Here is a 23,990-nt window from a genome sequence, read left to right on the forward strand (position 1 = left end):
CATACAGAAATCTCTACCTAATTGCTCAAGTTTTCTGTATCAAACAGAGCCAGCCATTAAGGTAACTTTGTTGCTACGTGTTCTTGTCTCCTATCCATCTTGTCGTTCTGAACCAGCTGATGCTTTGCTCACAAGACCAAAGTTTACCTGGAAAGCAGAGCTGTGTATGCGTCGCTGGCATGATCCTGCTCCCTGTTCTTCTTCACGGCAGGGGAGATCTCCTTCCTCACTTTGACAAGATCCTCCACAGTGTGGAAGGACAGCTTGATGTAATTTCGCTTCAAACCCACCAAGTGATTTGGCTATAATGCGAAGAGATCACACTCATTGGTTCAAGAGAAATAGGACTTTATGGGTGAGAGGGTAAACACTCAAAGGTAAACACACAAGTCAAAGAGTTGGCGACTTCAAGGCACCTTGTCCAACTCTGCACGTGGCACCAACTAACGCCACTAGACCTCTTTGGAAGGAATTTTATAGACGGTCACCACACCGCCCCATCACCCAACAGATGACCTGAATTTCTACCTCTTCCAATCCCACCTGCCAGGAACAATGTAGACTCTGGCCTCATTTACCCCTGGAAAGTCTGGGTGATACTCACCAAGTCCAGATCCTCTTTGGGGACAGTCTCCACTTTTGCAATTTTGCCCTGAAACTTCTTGGAGAGAAAAGATGAAACTTCTCGCTCACAACCCTAATCAGGATCAGAATGAAGAGGCTTTCCATTGGTAAAATACATTTCCTTCCTTGCCTATTTCCCAGTTGCAAAGCCCACCATAGAATGACACACAGGTCGTCTGACCTGAATCTATAAAACACATTTACCTTTCTGGTTGCAATGTAGAAATACGGTTTATAGGGCAAGGCCACCTGTTAAGAGTCACCAACCCATCCAGGGGCGATGAGAAAGAAAAAAGGGAGAGAAAAGTGAAAACACATTGCTTGCTCCTATATCCCATGAACAGCCTAGGGCCAGGGTAGCCTTAACCTTGGTAGCATACAGGAAGTCAGAATGCGCACTTTTCACAGGGGCAGGAATCTGAAAGACACACTACTTCTCACCATTCAGAGTCTTCCTGAACTGACCTCTCTCAGGACATCTTACATGATGACTGCTGGGGCCTCCAGGGGCCCGAGTTCTGCTGGGCTATGGGCTGCTGTGCACTGGAAGCCTCCCATGCCCTCCCTGACAGTCACAGAGCTACATGAACACCCATAAAAGTGGGTTTTAGCTTGTCGCAGTCAGGGGCTTACCTTAAATCTGCTTCCGTCGTCTTGAATAAAGTAGTAATCCACTGCACTGCCTAAGCGCTTATCTTCATCTAAAATCTCGGTCTACAAGAGAATCGGTCAACACAGACACAAGACCATCCTCTACACAGTTAGAGAAACTTTCCTCCTACCTTTCGGGAAACTCAGCACTTTAGAAACAAACCCTCTCATCTAGGTCTTTACTCCACCCCTACATTAACACTACCAGCCTTATTCACAAGAACCACACTGTAACGGCCTCCAAATGGGGATTTCTCTCAATTTCTCCCTCATAATCCTTGAAAGCTTTATTCTGATGGCTAAAAGAGATGCCCATCATCTCCGGCTTCTCACAGTGGCCTCTTTGTGGCCCTCAATGACGTTAAAGAAGAAAGGAGAGCTGGGAACCTTCACATCTCCCACCTGATTCACTCAAAGTTCCCTCATATGTCCCCCACTCTTTAGATAAGGACCACGCTATGACCAGAAGGGTTGCAGCCATACTCCTGGGTGGGAGAAGGACCTAGTGCTTACAGGATGCATGTTAATGAGCCAGCCTGTCTTCTCACCAGGCTCCTTCAGCCGCTCAAAACCAAACCGCAAATCCATCTTATCCGTCCACTGACTCCGTTCCAGGCGCTTGAGTGCCGAAACTGAGGAAGTGGCGCCATCATCCCTGAGTGAAAGAAGGGAACCCCGTGCTTAGTTTGTAATGCCACCTGCTGCTTCTTTTTTTCTTTTTTTTGAGACGGAGTCTTGTTCTGTCGCCTAGGCTGGAGTGCAGTGGTGCAATCTCGGCTCACTGCAAGCTCCGCCTCCCGGGTTCACGCCGTTCTCCTGCCTCAGCCTCCCGAGTAGCTGGGACCACAGGCGACAGCCACCACGCCTGGCTAATTTTTTGTATTTTTAGTAGAGACAGGGTTTCACCGTGTTAGACAGGATGGTCTCGATCTCCTGACCTTGTGATCCGACTGCTACCTACTTCTGCAACCCTCGTCCCACCTAGCGTTGTTTCGGATATGACAGGGTATATATATTCCTGAAAAACCCCGAGCTTGGCAAAAGGCTCACTAAAATAAAAGGACTCATTGGAAAAACACAATTAGGGCAGGCCCTTCAAAACCTGTTCAACTTTATAACCAGAATACTAACAAAAATAGTCATGATGGCTAGACACTGTTGCCTCTTGGGACACTAAAAATGCATAAAACTGGCCAGACGCGGTGGCTCATGAGAGTGCATGTAACACTGACATGATTTGAATACAACAGACGGATTGTCAGGCCAGGCGCAGTGGCTCATGCCTGTAATCCCAAAACTTTGGGAGGCCAAGGCGTGTGGATCACCTGAGGTCAGGAGTTCGAGACCAGCCTGGCCAGCATGGCGAAACCCTGTCTCTACTAAAAATACAAAAAATTAAATCCCAGCACCGTGGGAGGCCGAGGCGGGCGGATTACGAGGTGAGGAGATCTAGACCATCCTGCTAATATGGTGAAACCCCGTCTTTAGTAAAAATACAAAAACTTAGCCAGGCGTGGTGGCAGGCGCCCATAGTCCCAGCTACTCAGGAGGCTGAGGCAGGAGAATGGCATGAACCCGGGAGGCGGAGCCTGCAGTGAGCCGAGAACGCGCCACCACACTCCAGCCTGGGCAACAGAGCGAGACTCCGGCAAAAAAAAAATAAATAAATAAAAATAAATAAATAAATAAATAAATAAATAAATAAATGAGCTGGGTGTGGTGGGGTGGGCCTATAATCCCAGCTACTCAGGAGGCTGAGGCAGGAGAATCACTTGAACCCTAGAGGTGGAGGTTGCAGTGAGCCAAGATTGCGCCACCACACTCCAGCCTGGGTGACAAGAGTGAAACTTCGTCTCAAAAAAATAAATAAAATAAAATAAGATAAAATAAATTAGATGGGTTGTCTCAATGTCAATTTCTTAGTTGTGACAATTGTACTCTAGTTACACAGGATGTTATGGTGAAGTGATACGGGAATCTCTGTATCATTTCTGACAAATGCATGAGAATCAATCTACAATTACCTCAAAAAAAGGTTGAGGGCCTGGCGCAGTGGCTCACAACTGCAATCCCAGCACTTTGGGAGGCTAAGGAGGGTGGATGACTTGAGGCCAGGAGTTTGAGACCATCCTGGCTAACACGGTGAAACCCCGTCTCTACTAAAAATACGAAAAATTAACCGGGCGTGGTGGCGGGCGCCTGTAGTCCCAGCTACTCGGGAGGCTGAGGCAGGAGAATGGCGTGAATCCAGGAGGCAGGGCTTGCAGTGAGCCGGGATCATGCCACTGCACTCCAGCCTGGGCGACAGAGCGAGACTCTGTCTAAAAATAAAATAAAATAAAATAAAAAAAGAACAAGATAAAAAAAGAAAGGAAGACTCTTCCTTTGTCTGAAGGTATTCCTTGGATCACCTTCAACTCAAGAGCAGAATGACCATATTCCAAGACTAGGATCCTTACTTCTCACGAAAGATTATAACCATTTGTGGTAGGCAGGCAGGATGACACCCCCCACGAAAGACCCACATCCTAATCCCCCAAACCTGTGAATGTTATCTTACAAGACAAAAGGGACTTTGCAGATCTGACTAAATTAAGGGCCTTGATATTCTGGTTAGCTGGGTGGGCGCAGTGTAATCACAAGAATCCTTGTAGAGTGAGGCAGGAGAGCCAGAGTCAGGAAGGAGAAAGGGATGGGAGAGAGAGGGTAGGAGGGAGAGGAGAGGCAACCCTTGGTTCTGAAGATGAAGCAGCAGCAAGGAAACAGATTCTCCCCCGGGAACCATCACAATAAATATAACCAACCAGACACTTTCATATTACGACTTCTGACTTCTAAAACCGTAAGAGAATAAATTTATATAGTCACTAAGTGATCATGTGTTACTGCAGCAATAGGAAACTGATACACCACCATACTATATAATAAAGGTTTAATCTTTTAAATAGTTGAATGCACCCGTAATCAAAAACACAGAAAAACTATATTCCAAATCTTGCTAGAGAACAGCCTCAGTTCTGAGTCCCAGATCTTTATCAAAATCAAGAGTGAATGAAGTGCTATTTACGAGGCATCACCACTTAACAGGGGCACACGGCCCTCTATGCCAGTCCTCCAAATATCCTTGCCTCAAGTAAGCTGGATTAAGTAGACTACAAAACTGCTCACTGGGACCATATTTCCTCCCAAAACTGCTTTCTCTGAGCTGTGTATCTCACTTTTAATCCAGTGACAGTAAGAAATCTGAAAAATGGGGATAAGTGTCACACAGAGAGCTACCATTGACTGGTTACTGTATCACACCGTCCTAGTACTCCACACAGGCTCTCATTCACAGAGAGCTACCATTGACTGGTTACTGTATCACACCGTCCTAGTACTCCACACAGGCTCTCATTCACAGAGAGCTACCATTGACCGGTTACTGTATCACACCGTCCTAGTACTCCACACAGGCTCTCATTCACAGAGAGCTACCATTGACTGGTTACTATATCACACAGTCCTAGTACTCCACATATGCTCTCATTCAGTTTTCATGACAACCCCTATGAGGGAGGCCGCTGGTGTCCCCATTTCACACAAGAAGAAACGCAGGCAAACAGCACCCACTGCCCCTGGGGCACACTCAGCTCCCAGGACTGTTTTAAGGATGAGATGACGTAACCCACATAAAGCATGTAAGGTAAAAGCCATCATTTGTACTTATCCCAGCAGCAGCCTTCCCCCTGCCTGGAGGCCGTCACTGAGCTTGGGGCAGGGCAGTGGAGTGGAGCACGTGAGGGCAGTCCTGTGTCCTGAACCAGGGCAGTCAGTAACCGTCTCTAAGCTCCAAGTTCCAACACACAATGTAGATCCTAAGGGTACCTACCTCTCTAGAGCTTGCCTGATATGGACAGACAGCGATGAGCACAACAGCAGTTAGGGATCCTTACCACTTGGTTTCTCCTCTGGGAAGAATTTTGTTCAGCTAAGTGTCTGTAAAAAGCTTCACGTTCTCACACGTTTTTTCTTTTTTTGAGACAGAGTTTCATTCTTTGTTGCCCAGGCTGGAGTGCAATGGCGCGATCTCAGTTCACCGCAACCTCCGCCTGCCGCATTCAAGTGATCCTCCTGCCTCAGCCTCCTGAGTAGCTGGGATTACAGGCATGCGCCACCACGCCCCGCTAATTTTGTATTTTTTTAGTGGAGATGGGATTTCTCCATGTTGGTCAGGCTGGTCTCGAACTCCTGACCTCAGGTGATCCGCCTGCCTCGGCCTCCCAAAGTGCTGGGATTACAGGTGTGAGCCACCGCGCCGGGCCTCATCCGTTTTCTGCTTATGGCAGGCCAGGCCTCCGGTCATGTTTACCGTTTGCTCTGGCCACCAAGCAGCACGTCTTACCCTTGTTCTATTTTTTTTGAGACTGGGTCTGGCTCCGTCGCCCAGGCTGGAGTGCGGTGGCGCGATCCCGGCTCACAGCAGCCTTGACCTGCCGGGCTCAGGTGAACCTCCGGCTCGGATTCGGGAGTATTAATAGCTGGGACCTCAGGCGCGCACCACCAGCCTGTTTAATTTTTCTTGTTTTTACAAGAGAAGGGCCGGGCGCGGAGTCTCACGTCTGTAATCCCAGCATTTTGGAAGGCCGAGGCGGGCGGATCACCTGAGGTCAGGAGTTCGAGACCAGCCTGGCCAACATGGTGAAACCCGGTCTCTACTAAAAATACAAAAACTAGCCGGGCCTGGTGGCGGGTGCCTGTAATTCCAGCTACTCGGGAGGCTGAGTGAGGCAGCGGGATCGCTTGAACCCGGGAAGCAGAGGTTGCAGTGAGCCGAGATCGCGCCACTGCACTCCAGCCTGGGCGACAGAGCGGGACTCCCTGTCCAAAAAAATAAAATAGAGGAGACGAGGTCTCGCTCTGTTGCCCAGGCTGATCTAGAACAGGATCCTGGGCTCCAGCGATCCGCCCGCCTCGGCCGCCCCCAGCGCTAGGCCCCCAGGCAGGGTCCCCGGCCCCGCCCCTCCCCAGCCGCGCGTCCACCCCGCAGGGCGTGGCCCGGGGCCCGCCGCTCTCATCGCCCCCGCCGCGCGGCAGGTCCCAAACGCAGCTGCGCGGAAGGCGAGGCCCGAAAAACCTCAGAAAGAGCCGAGCAGGGAAAGGCCGCGAGGCCCGCCTTGTTTCCCCGCAGAGAAGCCGCGCCCGTAGCGCCTCCGCCCGCCCCGAGCCCCGAGCCCCTCGGTCGGCGGTCGGGGCGCGCCGCCCTACCCTAGTCAGGCGCGGCGAGTGCGGGCGGCTGCGGGACCCGGGCCTCCCTCCCGCCTCGGCGGCGCCACCCGAGGACGGCCCCATGGCACCCTCCGAAGGGCCGGCCCGAGAGCCTCAGGAGGGCGCCCCTCACCTGCTGGCCTCGCCATCCGCGCCTGGGTCCGCGCGCCGCCGCCCGCCGCCCCTCAGAGCCATGGAGCCGTTGGCTACAACCTCTGCTTCACGGGAGAAATTTGGCGCGCTCCCACCCAGACTCGCGAGAGCCGGAAATGCCGCCGTCCATCAAGAGGCGCGCTCCGCCCCTCCCCCGCCCCCCGAGGCGCTCCAATAGGCGCCGGCGCCCGGCGGGGGAGGTGGCCGGCAGGGACCGGGGAAAAGTGTGTGGTAGGCGCCCGCGGCGCACCGTGGGGTTGGGACCGGGCGGCGCTGCGGGCCGCGGTGGGGCCGGAAATGTCAGGCGGTCCCCACTCCGCTCTCGGCGCCTCGGGCTCCGCGCCCGGCCAGCCTGAGGTGGGGTCGGTGCCCCCGGCGGCACGACGCTGGGGAGGCGATGGCGCCGGCCGCGTCCAGGCTGCGGGCCGAAGCCGGGCTCGGGGCGCTGCCGCGGCGGGCGCTCGCCCAGTACCTGCTCTTCCTGCGGCTCTACCCGGTGCTCACCAAGGCGGCCACCAGGTGAGCGGGGGCGCGGCCGGCGCGGGAATCGGACGCCGCCCCGGCCCCAGGTCGGCCGCAGCGGCGCGGGGCCTGGACGGGAGCGCCGGGCCGGGACTAGGCTGGGGTCGCGCCCGGGTCAGAACCCCCGGAGCGGGCGCTCTCCGACCCGGCGCTGAACTTCCCGCGGCGACACCCGCGTCCCCAGTCAGCGATTGTGAGGCGCCTTGCGGATCCCGCCCTCCCAGCGCGTGGAGGGCCCGCCCAGACCCGGGGGTCGGCGCTGACGTTCCACCCAAGGACCCAACAGGGGCCCCGCGCGCCCGGGGAAGCCACGGCAAGGGGAGCGGGTCCGCAGGCGCGGGTGAAGACAGGGCCAGGGGAGCGGGTCTTGGGGGCGCGGGTGAAGACACGGCCAGGGGAGCGGGTCCGCAGACGCGGGTAAAGACAGGGCCAAGGGAGCGAGTCCTCATGGCGCCGGTGAAGACAGGGCCAGGGGAGCGGGTCTGCGGGGCGCGGGTGAAGACAGGGCCAGGGGAGCGGGTCCGCATGGAGCGTGTGGAGACAGGGCCAAGGGAGCGAGTCTGCGGGGCGCGGGTCCGCACGGCGCGGGTGGAGACACGGCCAGGGAAGGTGTTTTTTGAGAAGGTGACATTGAACAAGCTGTGTAAAGAAGTGGAGCAGAGGCTCTCCTGGCACAGGGAACAGCAGGGCAAAGGTCTCTGTTAGGTTTTGAAGGGAAGGCCGGCGTTAAAGAAAGGCGGAGAGAGGTGCAGCTTGGACTCAGTCCCAAGGGAGGGAAGATCTGTGTGTGGAGAACGTGAACCCTGAGCAAGAGGCAGGAGATGTGAAGGGAATCGCCAGGGATCTGATCGAGAAGGTGTCTAGGTCCGTGCTAGGAATTTTGGATTTTATAGTCCAGAGAGCTTCTCAGAAGGCAAATACAAACCAAGGCCTGGAGGGAGCCACTGGGCCTGTTCCACCTTTTTATGGAAATTTTTATTGTGATAATTGTAGATTCACAAACAGTTAAAAGACTAACATGGAGAGATTCCTTGTACACCTTCCCAGTGTCCCCCATTGGTTACATTCTGTGAAACGTAGTACAGTATCGACCAGGGCATTGCGTGGACACAGTCCACAGATCCGATTCGGATTTCTCCATTTTTCTTGTATCTGTTCTGTACAGTTTTATCACATCTGTACATTCATGTGTTCACTACCACAGTCAAAATGCAGAACAGCGTCATGATATGGCTGTCCTGTTGCCCGTTCATAACCACACAGCTTCCTAACTCCCAAACTGCCAAATTATAGTATAACATCACAGCCAGGATGTTGACATTGATACTGGAAAGCCACTTGTCCTTACCTGTGTGTTTAAGTCCACCGTCTCCACCTTTTGATACAAGAACTATACATTGCAGCCGCTTTAACAAGAATTCCTACCCCCCGCCCATCTGCTGCATGGCCTCAGAACGGCCCTGCTAATTCACCTGTGGGAAAGGGACAACCTCCTGCTGGTCACTCCTGTTTTCTGATGACCTCCCTCTCCACAGTGGCATTTTGTCAGCACTTGGGAACTTCCTGGCCCAGATGATTGAGAAAAAGCGGAAAAAAGAAAACTCTAGAAGTCTAGATGTCGGTGGGCCTCTGAGATATGCCGTTTACGGGTGAGTGCCATACAAGGGGTGGGTTTACCTTGTAGCCGCTGAGTGCAACCAAGCTGGGCACCAAAACTGAGTAGTTGGAGTACTCTTATTTGGAAATATAATTTTTTAAAAAACATTGTAGTAATCATCATGGGAAAAAACTCAAATGGTTCATATAGTTTGTATGGCATATATACACATATGTGGTTTTTTTGTTTTTTCTTTTTTTTGGAGACAGAGTCTCACTCTGTCACCCAGGCTTACTGCAACCTCTGCCTCCCTGGTTCAACTGATTCTCCTGCCTCAGCCTCTCAAATAGCTGGGATTACAGGCACGCACCGCCATGCCCAGCTAATTTTTGTTATTTTTAGTAGAGATGGGGTTTCACCATGTTGGCCAGGCTGGTCTTGAACTCCCGACCTCAAGTGATCCACCTTCCTTGGCCTCCCAAAGTGCTGGGATTACAGTGCTAGGAGTACAGCCTCACATTTGTGGTTTTATCATGTTTCTTTTTAATTGGATGGGTAGGGGTGACTGTCTTAATTGGGCTGAGAGGCAAACCTGAGGACAAGTAACTCAACTTAACCTAAAGTCAGACTTTAGGATTCAAAAACCCTGAAAGCGTCCTAGACTGGGCTCATGGAAAGGGAAAACTGACTCCAATTTGACCAGTTAGTTTCTATTGTTATTTTAATTTTTTTTTTTTTTTTTTGAGACAGAATCTCACTCTGCTGCCCAGACTGGAGTGCGGTGGCGTGATCTTGGCTTACTGCAAGCTCCGCCTCCTGGGTTCACGCCATTCTCACGACTCAGCCTCCCGAGTAGCTGGGACTACAGGCGCCTGCCACCACGCCCGGCTAATTTTTTGTATTTTTAGTAGAGACAGGGTTTCACCATTCACAGGATGGTCTCGATCTCCTGACCTCGTGATCCGCCCACCTTGGCCTCCCAAAGTGCTGGGATTACAGGCGCAAGCCACAGTGCCTGGACTCTATTGTTATTTTCATAGTGTAAACATCCAGAAAATAAATGCTTCGGTACCCTGAAAAATGTCCAGTTTCTGAACCACTTTCTGAATTGCAAAAGCACAGTAATTCAAGAGTTTTACCAATTTAATCCACACTGAGCTCTTGGCCAACAATAATGTTACAGATGGATTATTTGAAGTATTTTCCAACTACAGTGATTTTTTCTTTAATTCAGAATTCCTGAAGATCATTTTTATACTTCCAAGCTTGCTAACTTGAGTCATCATGGATTTTTCCATAATGTATTTAAAGCAGTAATCCCCCCAAGAGGGGCAGGTGATGAGATCACCTAGCAGGCCTCATCCAAGTACAGTTTTCCCATCCACAGGACTTCAGTCCCCTTCCCCACTGAGAATCCCTGCATAGGCCACATAACCCCTTATGACTGGGTGGGAAAACACACTGAGAACCACTTATCTAAAGACTGTCAACGTCACAAGTTGAAAGACCCTTCTTTTTGTTGCCGAATTTTATGGAACTGCAGGCCTCTTGTCCCAGTAGATGGGGCAGCTGGTTCCATTCTCTCCCAAACACACAGGGGAATGATTAGTAGCAACGCACACAAGCTAGAGTGCTGCACCAGGTCCTGCCTTGCCAGTTAGTTAGTGAGCTCCCTTGCCAGTTAGTGAGTGCCCTTGCCAGTTAGTTAGTGAGTGCCCTTGCCAGTTAGTGAGCTCCCTTAGCCAGTTAGTGAGCTCCCTTGCCAGTTAGTTAGTGAGCGCCCTTGCCAGTTAGTTAGTGAGTGCCCTTGCCAGTTAGTTAGTGAGCTCCCTTAGCCAGTTACTTAGTGAGCTCCCTTAGCCAGTTAGTTAGTGAGCTCCCTTGCCAGTTAGTGAGCGCCCTTGCCAGTTAGTGAGCGCCCTTGCCAGTTAGTTAGTGAGTGCCCTTGCCAGTTAGTGAGCTCCCTTAGCCAGTTAGTTAGTGAGCTCCCTTAGCCAGTTAGTTAGTGAGCGCCCTTAGCCGGTTAGTTAGTGAGCTCCCTTAGCCAGTTAGTTAGTGAGCGCCCTTAGCCAGTTAGTTAGGGAGCTCCCTTGCCAGTTAAGTTAGTGAGCGCCCTTGCCAGTTAGTGAGCTCCCTTAGCCAGTTAGTGAGCGCCCTTAGCCAGTTAGTTAGGGAGCTCCCTTGCCAGTTAAGTTAGTGAGCGCCCTTGCCAGTTAGTTAGTGAGCTCCCTTAGCCAGTTAGTTAGTGAGCGCCCTTGCCAGTTAGTTAGAGAGCTCCCTTAGGCAGTTAGTTAGTGAGTGCCCTTGCCAGTTAGTTAGTGAGCGCCCTTGCCAGTTAGTTAGTGAGCGCCCTTGCCGGTTGGTTAGTTAGTGAGCGCCCTTGCTGGTTAGTTAGTGAGCGCCCTTGCCGGTTAGTTAGTGAGCGCCCTTGCCGGTTAGTTAGTGAGCGCCCTTAGCCAGTTAGTTAGTGAGCTCCCTTAGCCAGTTAGTTAGTGAGCGCCCTTAGCCAGTTAGTTAGGGAGCTCCCTTGCCAGTTAAGTTAGTGAGCGCCCTTGCCAGTTAGTTAGTGAGCTCCCTTAGCCAGTTAGTGAGCGCCCTTAGCCAGTTAGTTAGGGAGCTCCCTTGCCAGTTAAGTTAGTGAGCGCCCTTGCCAGTTAGTTAGTGAGCTCCCTTAGCCAGTTAGTTAGTGAGCGCCCTTGCCAGTTAGTTAGAGAGCTCCCTTAGGCAGTTAGTTAGTGAGTGCCCTTGCCAGTTAGTTAGTGACTGCCCTCAGCCAGTTAGTTAGGGAGCTCCCTTGCCAGTTAAGTTAGTGAGCGCCCTTGCAGTTAGTGAGCGCCATTGCCAGTTAGTTAGTGAGCCCCCTTAGCCAGTTAGTTAGTGAGCGCCCTTAGCCAGTTAGTTAGGGAGCTCCCTTGCCAGTTAAGTTAGTGAGCGCCCCTGCAGTTAGTTAGTGAGCGCCATTGCCAGTTAGTTAGTGAGCTCCCTCAGCCAGTTAGTTAGTGAGCGCCCTTAGCCAGTTAGTTAGGGAGCTCCCTTGCCAGTTAAGTTAGTGAGTGCCCTTGCAGTTAGTTAGTGAGCACCATTGCCAGTTAGTTAGTTAGCTCCCTTAGCCAGTTAGTTAGTGAGCGCCCTTAGCCAGTTAGTTAGGGAGCTCCCTTGCCAGTTAAGTTAGTGAGCGCCCATGCAGTTAGTGAGCGCCCTTAGCCAGTTTGTTAGTGAGCTCCCTTAGCCAGTTAGTTAGTGAGTGCCCCTGCCAGTTAGTTAGTGAGCTCCCTTAGCCAGTTAGTTAGAGAGCGCCCTTGCCAGTTAGTGAGCGCCCTTGCCAGTTAGTGAGCTCCCTTAGCCAGTTAGTTAGTGAGCGCCCCTTGCCAGTTAGTGAGCGCCCTTGCCAGTTAGTTAGTGAGCTCCCTTAGCCAGTTAGTGAGCGCCCTTAGCCAGTTAGTTAGGGAGCTCCCTTGCCAGTTAAGTTAGTGAGCGCCCTTGCCAGTTAGTTAGTGAGCTCCCTTAGCCAGTTAGTTAGTGAGCGCCCTTGCCAGTTAGTTAGAGAGCTCCCTTAGGCAGTTAGTTAGTGAGCGCCTTTGCCAGTTAGTTAGTGAGTGCCCTTAGCCAGTTAGTTAGGGAGCTCCCTTGCCAGTTAAGTTAGTGAGCGCCCTTGCAGTTAGTTAGTGAGCGCCATTGCCAGTTAGTTAGGGAGCTCCCTTGCCAGTTAAGTTAGTGAGCGCCCTTGCAGTTAGTTAGTGAGCGCCATTGCCAGTTAGTTAGTGAGCCCCCTTAGCCAGTTAGTTAGTGAGCGCCCTTAGCCAGTTAGTTAGGGAGCTCCCTTGCCAGTTAAGTTAGTGAGCGCCCTTGCAGTTAGTTAGTGAGCGCCATTGCCAGTTAGTTAGTGAGCTCCCTCAGCCAGTTAGTTAGTGAGCGCCCTTAGCCACTTAGTTAGGGAGCTCCCTTGCCAGTTAAGTTAGTGAGCGCCCTTGCAGTTAGTTAGTGAGCACCATTGCGAGTTAGTTAGTGAGCTCCCTTAGCCAGTTAGTTAGTGAGCGCCCTTAGCCAGTTAGTTAGGGAGCTCCCTTGCCAGTTAAGTTAGCGCCCATGCAGTTAGTGAGCGCCCTTAGCCAGTTTGTTAGTGAGCTCCCTTAGCCAGTTAGTTAGTGAGTGCCCCTGCCAGTTAGTTAGTGAGCTCCCTTAGCCAGTTAGTTAGAGAGCGCCCTTGCCAGTTAGTGAGCGCCCTTGCCAGTTAGTGAGCTCCCTTAGCCAGTTAGTTAGTGAGCGCCCCTTGCCAGTTAGTGAGCGCCCTTGCCAGTTAGTTAGTGAGCTCCCTTAGCCAGTTAGTTAGTGAGCGCCCCTTGCCAGTTAAGTTAGTGAGTGCCCTTAGCCAGTTAGTGCCCTTGCCAGTTAGTGAGTGCCCTTGCCAGTTAGTTAGCCTACTGAGTGCCCTTGCCAGTTAGTTAGCCTAGTGAGTGCCCTTGCCAGTTAACCTAGTGAGTTCCCTTGCCAGTTAACCTAGTGAGTTCCCTTGCCAGTTAGTTAGCCTAGTGAGTGCCCTTGCCAGTTAGCCTAGTGAGTTCCCTTGCCAGTTAGCCTAGTGAGTTTAATGAAAAGCTCTACAACCAGGGACATGTCTGATGATTCATTATTGAGTGCTTCTCAAAGCCAGGCCCTGTTCTGGGCACTGCAGTGGACAGAAGACGTAGCCTGCCTTGTGGAGCCTGCCTTCTAGGGGGGACGAGAGGCACAGACTAACCTAACATATGAGATAAGGACAGTGCTAGGCAGAAAATGATCCAGGGCCAAGAGTGTTAGCATAGGCGTGCACACGTGCTGGGACAACCTGGAAGCTGACAGTGTGAGGAGCAGCGAGCCAACATGGCTAGGCGGGGACGCGCTAGGAGCAGAGAGTCAACAGCAGGAGCAAGTCAGGTCTGTTAGAGCAACAGAGACAGAGCGCCCCTGAAGCCGACTTATCTGTACAGACCTGTGTGGCCAATACTGAGGGACATCAGGAAGCAGGGCTTAGGACCTGGGATTTGGGGGTGAAGCTAGACCAGAGAAGAGCACACCCAGAGAACCACAATCTGGCTCACACCCCCTGGGGGCCTCAGGTTCTTCTTCACAGGGCCGCTGAGTCACTTCTTCTACTTCTTCATGGAACATTGGATCCCTCCTGAGGTCCCCCTGGCAGGGCTCAGGAGGCTTCTCCTGGACCGCCTCGTCTTTGCACCGGCCTTCCTCATGTTGTTCTTCCTCATCATGAACTTTCTGGAGGTGGGTGTCTGCCACAGCACACTTACTGCAGCTCTTCGTTTAGCACAGGGATTCTTCGCCTGACATTCTTGGCAGAATTCAGAGGGTCTGCAGATTTTTCACTCAAATTGAAATTTTGCATTTTCCTTTATGAATATAGGAAGCAAACGTCTAGTATTGGCAGGACCTGTTTGTACCCAGTAGAGTCACTTTATTTATTTATTTATTTAAAGACAGGGTTTCACTCTGTCACCCAGGCTGCAGTGCAGTAGCACAATCATAGCTCACTGCAGCCTCAAACTCCTGAGTTCAAGCGATCCTCTTGCCTCAGCCTCCCGAGTAGCTGGGACTACATGTGCGTGCCACCACACCCAGCTAATCAGATATTTTTATATCACATCAGTTGTTACAGATATCTCGAAATATAATTTATGCTCATTACTACTTGGACCTGCCATTAGAGGTCTTGTCACTGTGTAAAGAAAGAAACAGGCCGGGCACAGTGGCTCACGCCTGTAATCCCAGCACTTTGGGAGGGCGAGGCGGGTGGATCACCTGAGGTCAGGAGTTCGAGACCAGCCTGGCCAACATGGTGAAACCTCGTCTCTACTAAAAATACAAAAAAATTAGCTGGGCACAGTGGCGGTCGCCTGTAGTCCCAGCTACTCGGGAAGCTGAGGCAGGAGAATGGTGTGAACCCGGGAGGTGGAGCTTGCAGTGAGCCGAGATGTCGCCACTGCACTCCAGCCTGGGTAATAGAGCAAGACTCCGTCTCAAAAACAAAAAACAAAACAAAACAAAACAAATTAGCCAGGTATGGTGGTGCGTGCCTGTAATCCCAGCTACTCGGGAGGCTGAGGCAGGAGAATCGCTTGAAGCTGGGAGGTGGAGGTTGCGGTGAGCTGAGATTGTGCCACTGCACTCCAGTCTGGGCAACAGAGCAAGACTCTGTCTCAAAAAAAAAAAAGAAAAAAGAAACAGGGCCGGGCGTGATGGTGCACACCTGTAATCCCAGCACTTTGTGAGGCCAAGGCCAGTGGATAGCTTGAGGCCAGAAGTTCGGGACCAGCCTGGGCAACATGGCGAATACCCATCTCTCAAAAAATAAAAAATGAGCCAGTGTGGTGATGTGCACCTGTAGTTCCAGCTATTTGGGAGGCTGAGGTGAGAAGATCCCTTGAGCCCAAGATGTGGAGGCTGCAGTGAGCAGAGATCGCACCACTGCACTCCAGCCTGGGTAACAGAGCAAGACACTGGTTCAAAAGACAGGAAAAAAAAAAAAAAAAGAAATAAACACATTAGTCTGTCAAAATTTTTTCTGAATATTTTGATAACTGTATTTCAGTATTATTGGTTCCTTTGTAGTCCTATTTTATTTATTTATTTATTTATTTATTTATTTATTTTTTATTTTTGAGGCAGAGTCTCACCCTGTTGCCCAGGCTGGAGTGCAGTGGCGTGATTTTGGCTCACTGCAACCTCCGCCTCCCGGGTTCAAACGATTCTCCTGCCTCAGCCTCCTGAGTAGCTGGGATTACAGGAGCCCGCCACCACACCCAGCTTATTTTTGTATTTTTAGTAGAGATGGGGTTTCACCATGTTGGCCAGGCTTGTCTTGAACTCCTGACCTCGTGATCCGCCTGCCTTGCCCTCCCAAAGTGCTGGGATTACAAGCGTGAGCCACTGCGCCCAGCCGTATTTTATTTTATACATTACAAAACATTCTGAGAAGGGGGTCCACAGGCTTCACTAAACTGCCAAAGAGATCTGTGGCACAAGAAGTTTGAGACCCCTACTGATAACACAGAAGAGTTCTGGGCCTGGAGGTTAACCTACCGGCATAATCCCAGTCAGAATCCAACGCATGGGAGGTGTGTTCACCTGCACTCAGCAGGTGTATCTGTTCTGACTGTCCCACCTTCCCCGTTCACGAGCACCTTCAAATCCTCACCATCTCTAGGAGCACCAGCCAGGTTGTGCTGTGTGTCTCAGACGTGTCACCTTTTTTTTTTTTTTTGAGACGGAGTCTCACTCTGTCGCCCAGGCTGGAGTGTAGTGGCGTGATCTCGGCTCACTGCAACCTTCGCCTCTTGGGTTCAAGCAATTCTATGCCTCAGCCTCCCAAATAGCTGGGATTGCAGGTGCCTGCCACCATGCCCGGCTAATTGTTTTGTGTTTTTAGTAGAGACGGGGTTTCACCATCTTGGCCAGGTTGGTATTGAACTCCTGACCTCGTGATCCACCCGCCTCGGTCTCTCAAAGTGCTAGGATTACAGGCGTGAGCCACTGCACCTGGCATCACCTTCTGTCCTGAAAGTAAATTTGTTTTAACCATTCACTTCTCCATACAGAAGTTATAAAGGTTCATGTATTCAAATATGACATTATTCTCCTTCATGCCTTTCCTTACAGGAAGATAATAGAAATATTCTCCTCTGCTTTCCTCTGGTATCCTTATGGTTTTACTTGTGTACAGTAGGAGATAGACTTCTGTGTTGATTTTTCCACTTACATAGCAAATTTTCTCATTACCATTTATTGGGCAATCCCCAGTATTTTGAAATATTCTCAATTCCATCTGTACAGGCAATTATCTGGACTCTTTGTTCTTCTGCTGGATTATTTTCTTTTTTTTGAGATGGAGTCTCACTCTGTCGCCCAGGCTGGAGCGTGGTGGCACAATATCGGCTCACTGCAACCTCCGCCTCTCGGGTTCAAGTGATTTTCATGTCTCAGCCTCCAGAGTAGCTGGGACAACAGGTGCCCACCACCACGCCTGGCTAATTTTTGTATTTTTAGTAGCAATGGGGTTCCTCTGTGTTGGCCAGGCTGGTCTTGAACTCCTGGCCTCAAGTGATATGCCCACCTTGGCATTACAGGCATGAGCCACTGTACCCAGCTCTCCCCCTTACTTTAAACAAGAAAATATTTAAGCATTTCTTTAAACATTTTTTTTAGTTTGTATATATTTAGAGGGTACGAGTGCAGATTTCTTATGTGACTGTGCTGTGGTGAAGTCTGAGCTTTTAGTTCCCATCACCCAAGTAGTCAGTGGTGATTTTCAACCCTCTTCTCCCCGCCACCTTTTCAAGTCTCTGGTGTCTGTTATTTCCCTGTTGGTCCATGTGTACCCACTGTTTAGCCACCACTTATGAGTGAGAACATCGGCTGAGGCAGGAAGGTCACTTGAATCCAGGATGTCGAGACCAGCCTGGGCAGCAGAGTGAGACCCCTTCTCTAGAAAAAAATTAAAAATCAGAGGGTTGTGGTGGCACATGGCTGTAGTCCCAGCTACTTAGGAGGCTGAGACAGAGGCTTGATGCCAGGAGGTTGAGGCCAAGTGAGCCGTGATCACGCCACTGCACTCCAGCCAGCATGGGCAACAGAGTGAGATGGCGAGACCCTGTCTTGGAAAAAAAAAGTGAGAACATGCAGTGTTTGACTTTCCATTTGTGAGTTGTTTCACTTGGGATAATGGCCCCCGGTTCAATTGACATCACTGCAAAAGACATGCTTTTTTTTTTTTGACACAGAGTCTCGCTCTCTCATCCAGGCTGGAGTGTAGTGGCGCAATCTCATCTCACTGCAACCTCCGCCCCCCGGGTTCAACGATTTTCCTGCCTCAGCCTCCCAAAGTGCTGAGATTACAGGCGTAAGCCACCGTGCGCGGCCGAGTTCATTCTTTTTTTATAGCAGAGTAGTGTTCCGTGGTGTATTTATGGCACTTTTTCTTTATCCAGTCCTCTGTTGGGGGACGTTTAGGTTGATTCCACGTGTTTGCTGTCGTGGATAGCGCTGTGATAAACACACGAGGGCAGGAATTGTTTGATATGATTCCTTTTCCTTTGGGTAGAGGCCCAGTAGTGGGATTGCTGGATCGAATGGTGGTTCTATTTTCAGGTCTTTGAGAAATTTCCATACTGTTTTCCAGAAGGCTGTACTAATTTGCATTCCCACCAGCAATGTGTAAGTGTTCACTTTTCTCCACATTTTTGCCAGCATCTATTGTTTTTTGACTTTTTTTTTTTTTTTGAGGCAGAGTTTCACTGTGTCAGCCAGGCTGGAGTGCAGTGGCATGATCTCGGCTCACCGCAACCTCCGCCTCCCGGGTTCAAGTGATTCTCCTGCCTCAGCCTCCTGAGTAGCTGGGATTACAGGCACACGCCACCATGCCCGACTAATTTTTGTATTTTTTTTTTTTTTTTAGTAGAGACAGGGTTTTCCCATGTTGGTCAGGCTGGTCTCAAACTCCTGACCTCGTGATCCGCCCACCTCAGCCTCCCAAAGTGCTTAAATTACGGTCATGAGCCACCGCGCCTGGCCACTTGACTTTTTAATAATGGCCATTCTGACTGGCGTGAGGTAGTATCTCCTTGTGGTTTTAATTTGCATTTCTCTGATGATTAGTGATGTTGAACATTTTTTCATATGTTTCTTGGCCACTTGTTTTTCTTCTTTTGAAAAATGTTTGTGTCCGTTACCCACTTTTTTAATGAGGTTATTCATTTATTTCTTGTTGAGTTGTGTAAGTTCCTCACAGATTCTGGATAACAGTCCTTTGTAGGATGCATAATATGCATATATTTTTTCCCAGGCTGTAGACTGTCTGTTGATTGTTTCTTTTGCTGTGCAGAAGCTTTTTTGTTTAATGAAGTCCTGTTTGTCTGTTTTTGGTTTTGCTGATTTTGCTTTTGAGCACTTAGTCACAAATTCTTTGTCTTGGCCGATGTCCAGAGGAATTGCTCCTAGGATCTTTATGGTTTCAGGTCTTGGGTTCAGGTCTTGAATCCACCAGCTGACATTTAGAATGAACTTACTGGGGTCCTTTTTTTTTTTCATAACTCCTAACAAGTTTTGATTGGAAAGACATCGACTTTGGAGGTTATTTGGGAGGAATTGACAGCATAGCTCTGAGTAGCAGTTCTGGTGCCCAGGGCCAGCCTTGGGAGTCACCTCCTCCAGTTGTCCGCAAGGAGTTTTGGGCCAGGACAGACATCACCGCCAGCATGAGCAGGCTGCTGTCTAGCATCTCACTGATCATTTTCCATCTTGCTGGTTGGCTCCTTAGAGCCGCAGTGCTGAGTACACATGTGTGCTGTCTGCGTACACACAGAACAAAATCCAATAGCAGTTTAAAAACCATCACGATAGGGTCTGGGTGCCCGGAATTCAGTTCTGATGGGCAGTGAGACTGTTCACCACCCGCCTTCCCTCCTTTGCAGGGGAAAGACGCCTCAGCCTTCGCCGCCAAGATGAGGCGGGGCTTCTGGCCGGCGCTGAGGATGAACTGGAGGGTGTGGACGCCACTACAGTTCATCAACATCAACTACGTCCCTCTGAAGGTGAGGGCCACGGGGCTCAGCCTCTGCCAACATTACCTTGTCAGCCTTTTCCTTCCTTCCTTCCTTCCTCTTTCCTTCCCCCCTCCCCTCCCCTTCCCTCTTCTTTTCTCTTCTCTTCTTTCTTTTGTAGTTTTCCACTAGACTTGGTTTCACCCGTGTCTAGATTCCTTAACTACCCTTGGATTTTGCCCATGACCCTGAATCCTTGCTAGTTCGGGATTCAGGAAGCAACACAGAAGGGTGTCCCGAGTGGTCGTCTTTGCCTCTTCTGTTCGTTCAGCAAATTCTCATTAAAAGCCCCCATGCCAGGGATGCCTATGAGTTTTCTAGCCTTTGAAACATTCCCAGTCCCAGGAGTGTACATTCAGGCAACTTGAATCTATGCTCCTGGGTTGCAGTCCTCAAACTTGGCCCAAATAAACTCTAGTTATACTTAGAAAAAAAAAGGCCGTCACAGTAGCTCACACCTGTAATCCCATCACTATGGAAGGCTGAGGCGGGCAAATCACTTGAAGCCAGGAGTTCGAGACCAGCCTGGCCAACATAGCGAAACCCCATCTCTACTAAAAATACAAAAATTAGCCAGGCATGATGGCAGGTGCCTGTAGTCCCAGCTACTCAGGTGGCTGAGGCACAAGAATCACTTGAATCCGGGAGACGGAGGTTGGAGTGAGCTGAGATTGTGCCACTGCACTCTAGCCTGGGCAACACAGTAAGACCCTGTCTCAAAAAATAAATAAAATGTTAAAAAGAAACAAAACATTTGTGGTCCCTGGGCTCATGAATTACAGCTGAGCCTGAAGGCAGGCACTGTGCGGTCATGGGTCCTGCCGCTGACCTGGAAGGGCTGCCTCACCTGCAGCCGTGGCAGCCACACCTGGGCGAGGGGTGGGCCCATCCAGGTGCAGAGTGAAGGCCTTCTGGGTAAGCTGAGCCTTTCCGCTATCCTGTGCATGAAGGAGCTGCTGTGGTGGCTGAGTCAAAGGTGTCAGATTGGGGCTGGGCTGGTGGTGTGGAGGCTGGAGCTCCAGGCTCTGCCACTGGGATCAACTGTCTTTATGCACAGCCAGGGTCCCCAGGACCACTCCCACACTGGGAGGATGGGGTGCAGCACCCCCTGCAGCATGGCAGGATACCCCCAGATGCTAGAGGAGGAGGCCTGGCAGAGCCTGTAGGGTCCACGTGCTTCCCTCCCCCAGAAGGTATGCCGCCCATCAGGGTTTTTTACTGGTACTCTGGGCAGGCATCTCTGCCTGCTGCCCCAAAGCTCCAGACCCCTAGAAAGACAGCAGCTGTGTGGAGCCTGCATTGTTGGTGCAAACAGTCCAGGCACAGGGCAGGTGGCCCTTCTGGGAAAGGTGGGTGCCATCCCAGCCCAGGCTGCTGCTAGGGAGGACCTGAACAGGCCTGCAGTGGCTGGACCTCAGCTGCAGAGGGCCTTCCTGCGTTAGCACCGGCTCTGAGCCCTGCCCAGGAGGGAGGAGAGGACCAGGGTGACCCCCGAGGGAGAGGAGGGAGGCGGCCCAGTGTGTGCACACTGCACACACCACAAACACACCAAGAAGCAGCAGGAAACCAGGGGTGCACACAGACAGGACAAAGAGGCAGTTCACCCTTAGCCAAAGTTGCCAGGAGTTAAAGCAAAATAAAAAAATTTCCTTTGGCTTTAACAGTGGCCCTTCCCAGAGCAATTTCAGCTCCATGGGGCTGAAGCCAGATTGCCTTGAAGAGTGGGTGGGAATTATTTTAAAAATCACAAGTCTAGAACATGCTCTCAAAGTCTGTGGGGGCCAGGCATGGTGGCTCATGCCTGTAATCCCAGAACTTTGAGAGGCCGAGGCAGAAGGATCACTCAAAGCCAGGAGTTTGAGACCAGTCTGGGCAACATAGTGAGACCCCATCTCTATTTCATAAAAATGAATTTTAAAAAGTTTGAGAGAAGGTGAGAAGTGATGGAAGAAGGCTGGGTGGCAGAGGGGGTTCTGACACTCAGAGATGCGGCCATGGTGGGTGCAGACGTGAAGCTGCTTGTGGGATGGGCAAACACGCATGTCCAGAAAGAGCAGCTCTGTGGGGTCCCCTAAGGAGTCAGGGTGGATGTGAGCCCCCGGCACACTCACAGTGGTGCTTGGGACAGAGGCCCTGCCCTCTGTGATGAGAGAGGAGAGAGAAAGTGACAGCTGAGCGGACCGGAGAGTGGGACATCCTGCCTCAAGCCCCCATGTGCCTCTCTGGAGGGCCAGGGGCTGGGACTGAGGGCAGAGGAAGTCAGGCGGGCATTTTAAGGGGATACAGAAGGGGCAAGTTTGGCCATGTGGAGGATGGGAGAGCATGCTGACTGCAGAGACAAAGACTTCTGGGCAGAGGGGGCTGGGGCTTGTCCAGCTGTGGTCAGCATCTGGGGAAGTGAGAAGGCAGGAAGGATAAAGGATTTTCCAGGGAGTGTGACTGAAGAACAGTAGGCTAAGGAAGCTACAGCCATGGGCCACTGGTTCTCGGGAATTTAGAGAAGGAAGCAGAGACAACTGAGAAGACAGACTGGCCGGGAACACGGAGGATCTGGGATGGAAGAGGGGAGAGCCGGGAAGCTGCGCCTCTGAGTAGCATGGGGGCAGAGTCGCCATCCTAGGTGGGTGCAGGTGTATGCAGAAGCAGCATTCATTCAGCAAGCGTTTCCTGAGCAGTGACTGTGCGCCATGCTGCTAGACTCAGGGACGCGGTGATTAACCAGACACATGGGCTGCTACTTTCATAGCACCACATGCCAGGGAGAGACTCAGCACTGGGCCAGAGGATTCTGGGGAAGGGTGAAGCTGCTGAGTCACCAAAGCAAGGCAGTGGGATGGTGATGGGTTAGAGGAGGGAAGGTCTGGGGCCCCTCCCCTGTTCGTCAGCTGTGTCCCCTGAGGAGGGTGCAGCCACCTGCATGATGGCTGGTCCTGGAGTGAGAGAGGCTGAACCAGGAGCTAAGTGTGCAGTGAAGGGGGAAAAAGGAGAGTGACTTGGCTTTGGGATTCCTGGGCCACTGTAGCCTGTGAACACTGTAACTAGGGGACCATTTTTCTTCTCCACTCCTCTCTGCTAGGGGCCTAGCACAGCGTTTGGTACGAACAAAGGCTCAGTAAATGCAGTAATGGATGGGTGGTTGGACCAGCCGACCAACAAACGGGTAAACGAATGAACTGGGTGACTGAGGCTGGATAACTGGGTGACTGAGGCTGGATAACTGGCCACGGCCTCCCGCTGACCGTGGCCTGTTGGACTGTTCTTTTCGGCAGTTCCGGGTGCTCTTCGCCAACCTGGCAGCTCTGTTCTGGTATGCCTACCTGGCCTCCCTGGGGAAGTGACGACCGCTGGGAGAACATCAGGTGCACTGTGGACGTGGGTCTGGGGGTGTCACCCGCCCAGCAAGAGCAGAACCAATCCAGTCAGGATGTCACTGACTCTAAATCAGGTGATTCAAGATGCCCAGAAATGACGGATAGAGAAACAGAAATCTCTGAATGTCAGAACCCTGTCTTTTAAAAAGGCAGTCACTGCCTTCAGGTGGTGCTGCCCCAGAAACTTAAAATTTAGTCGAGGCAGTTTCAATTGTTACTGTGGACTGAATTAGGATCACAATAAACGATAATGCAGGTTCTTCAATGGTGACTTTAATCTCTCAGAACAATTGCTGTTGCTTTGAAAGACATGCATAGCCAGATGTTTTTTAAATTTTTGTGTGTGTGGTACGATACATAAAACACAAAATTTACCATGCATCTGGTCATGGTGGCTCATGCCTGTCATCCCAGTACTTTGGGAGGCCGAGGCAGGAAGATTGCTTGAGGCCAGGAATTTGAGACCAGCCTGGGCAACACAGCGAGACCTCATTTCTACAAGAAAAAAAAAGAAATATATATATATATATACACACACACACACACACACACACACACACACACACATATATGTATATATGTATCTATACATACACACACACACACATACACTCCTGGGATATCTTCCTGCCACAGTCTCCCAAGTAGCTAGGATTATAAGTTCCCACCCAGCCACACCTGGCTAATTGTTTTCTTTTTTTGTAGAGATGGGGTCTTCCTGTGTTGCCCAGGCTGATCTTTGAACTCCTGGGATTACAGGTGGGAGCAACTGCACTGGGCTCTTTTTTTTTTTTTTTTTTTTTTTTGAGACAGAGTCTTGCCCTGTGGCCCAGGCTGGAGTGCAATGGCGTGATCTCAGCTCACTGCAACCTCTGCCTCCTGGGTTCAAGAGATTTCTCCTGCCTCAGCCTCCCGAGTAGCTGGGATTACAGGTGCGCACCACCATGCCCGGCTAATTTTTTGTATCTTTAGTAGAGAAAGGGTTTCGCCATGTTGGCCAGGCTGGTCTCGAACTCCTGACCATGATTTGCCTGCCTTGGCCTCCCGAAGTGCTGGGATTACAGGCTTGAGCTAACATACCCGGCCCTCTTTCCTTTTAAAAAAGGCTGACTTTTGATTGTCCTTAAGATTCTTTAAAGAAAATAAAAATAGGCCAGGCTCGGTGGCTCACGCTTGTAATCCCAGCACTTTGGGAGGCTGGGATCACTTGAGGCAGATGGATCACTTGAGGTCAGG

At 51.1% G+C, this 23,990-nt stretch overlaps 2 protein-coding genes across 7 annotated transcripts in view; one reads left to right on the forward strand and one right to left on the reverse strand.

The window, feature by feature from the left end:
- Positions 1-6,855, reverse strand: part of POLE (DNA polymerase epsilon, catalytic subunit) — a 61,971-nt gene extending 55,116 nt beyond the window's left edge. For all 3 annotated transcript variants that reach the window (XR_004066830.3, XR_004066829.3, XM_031000656.3), the window contains exons 1-6: positions 6,656-6,855; positions 1,789-1,930; positions 1,258-1,338; positions 829-873; positions 605-697; positions 148-302 (exon numbers count right to left, since the gene is read on the reverse strand). Coding sequence is in view for 1 of the 3 variants with exons in the window: in XM_031000656.3 (XP_030856516.2) it covers positions 148-302; positions 605-697; positions 829-873; positions 1,258-1,338; positions 1,789-1,930; positions 6,656-6,717 (578 nt within the window). In the remaining 2 variants the exon portion in view is untranslated. The remainder of the gene's footprint in view (positions 1-147; positions 303-604; positions 698-828; positions 874-1,257; positions 1,339-1,788; positions 1,931-6,655) is intronic.
- A 44-nt stretch (positions 6,856-6,899) lies between these two features.
- PXMP2 (peroxisomal membrane protein 2) lies at positions 6,900-23,019 on the forward strand. 4 transcript variants are annotated; one of them, XM_031016629.3, is made up of 5 exons: positions 6,900-7,194; positions 8,733-8,846; positions 13,891-14,053; positions 19,255-19,374; positions 22,653-23,019. In XM_031016629.3, the coding sequence occupies exons 1-5, from the start codon at positions 7,073-7,075 to the stop codon at positions 22,719-22,721; spliced, it is 588 nt and encodes a 195-aa protein (XP_030872489.1). In that variant the 5' UTR covers positions 6,900-7,072; the 3' UTR covers positions 22,722-23,019. The 4 variants fall into 4 exon arrangements, with proteins under 4 accessions (XP_030872489.1, XP_055213714.1, XP_055213716.1 ...); XM_055357739.2 differs by lacking the exon at positions 22,653-23,019 and having other exon boundaries at positions 6,975-7,194; positions 19,255-22,630; XM_055357740.2 differs by lacking the exons at positions 6,900-7,194; positions 22,653-23,019 and adding an exon at positions 7,268-7,537 and having other exon boundaries at positions 19,255-22,634.
- Positions 23,020-23,990: the final 971 nt, after the last annotated feature.

This window comes from Gorilla gorilla, chromosome 10 (genome assembly GCF_029281585.2).
Source record: "Gorilla gorilla gorilla isolate KB3781 chromosome 10, NHGRI_mGorGor1-v2.1_pri, whole genome shotgun sequence".
Classification (NCBI taxonomy): Eukaryota; Metazoa; Chordata; class Mammalia; order Primates; family Hominidae; genus Gorilla; species Gorilla gorilla.

Coding starts and splice junctions, on each gene's coding strand:
- PXMP2 (XM_055357739.2), top strand. CDS start 7,073: ATGGCGCCGGCCGCGTCCAGGCTGCGGGCCGAAGCCGGGCTCGGGGCG. Junction 8,847..13,890: donor CTGAGATATGCCGTTTACGG/GTGAGTGCCATA, acceptor TGGGGGCCTCAG/GTTCTTCTTCACAGGGCCGC. Junction 14,054..19,254: donor TCATCATGAACTTTCTGGAG/GTGGGTGTCTGC, acceptor CCTCCTTTGCAG/GGGAAAGACGCCTCAGCCTT.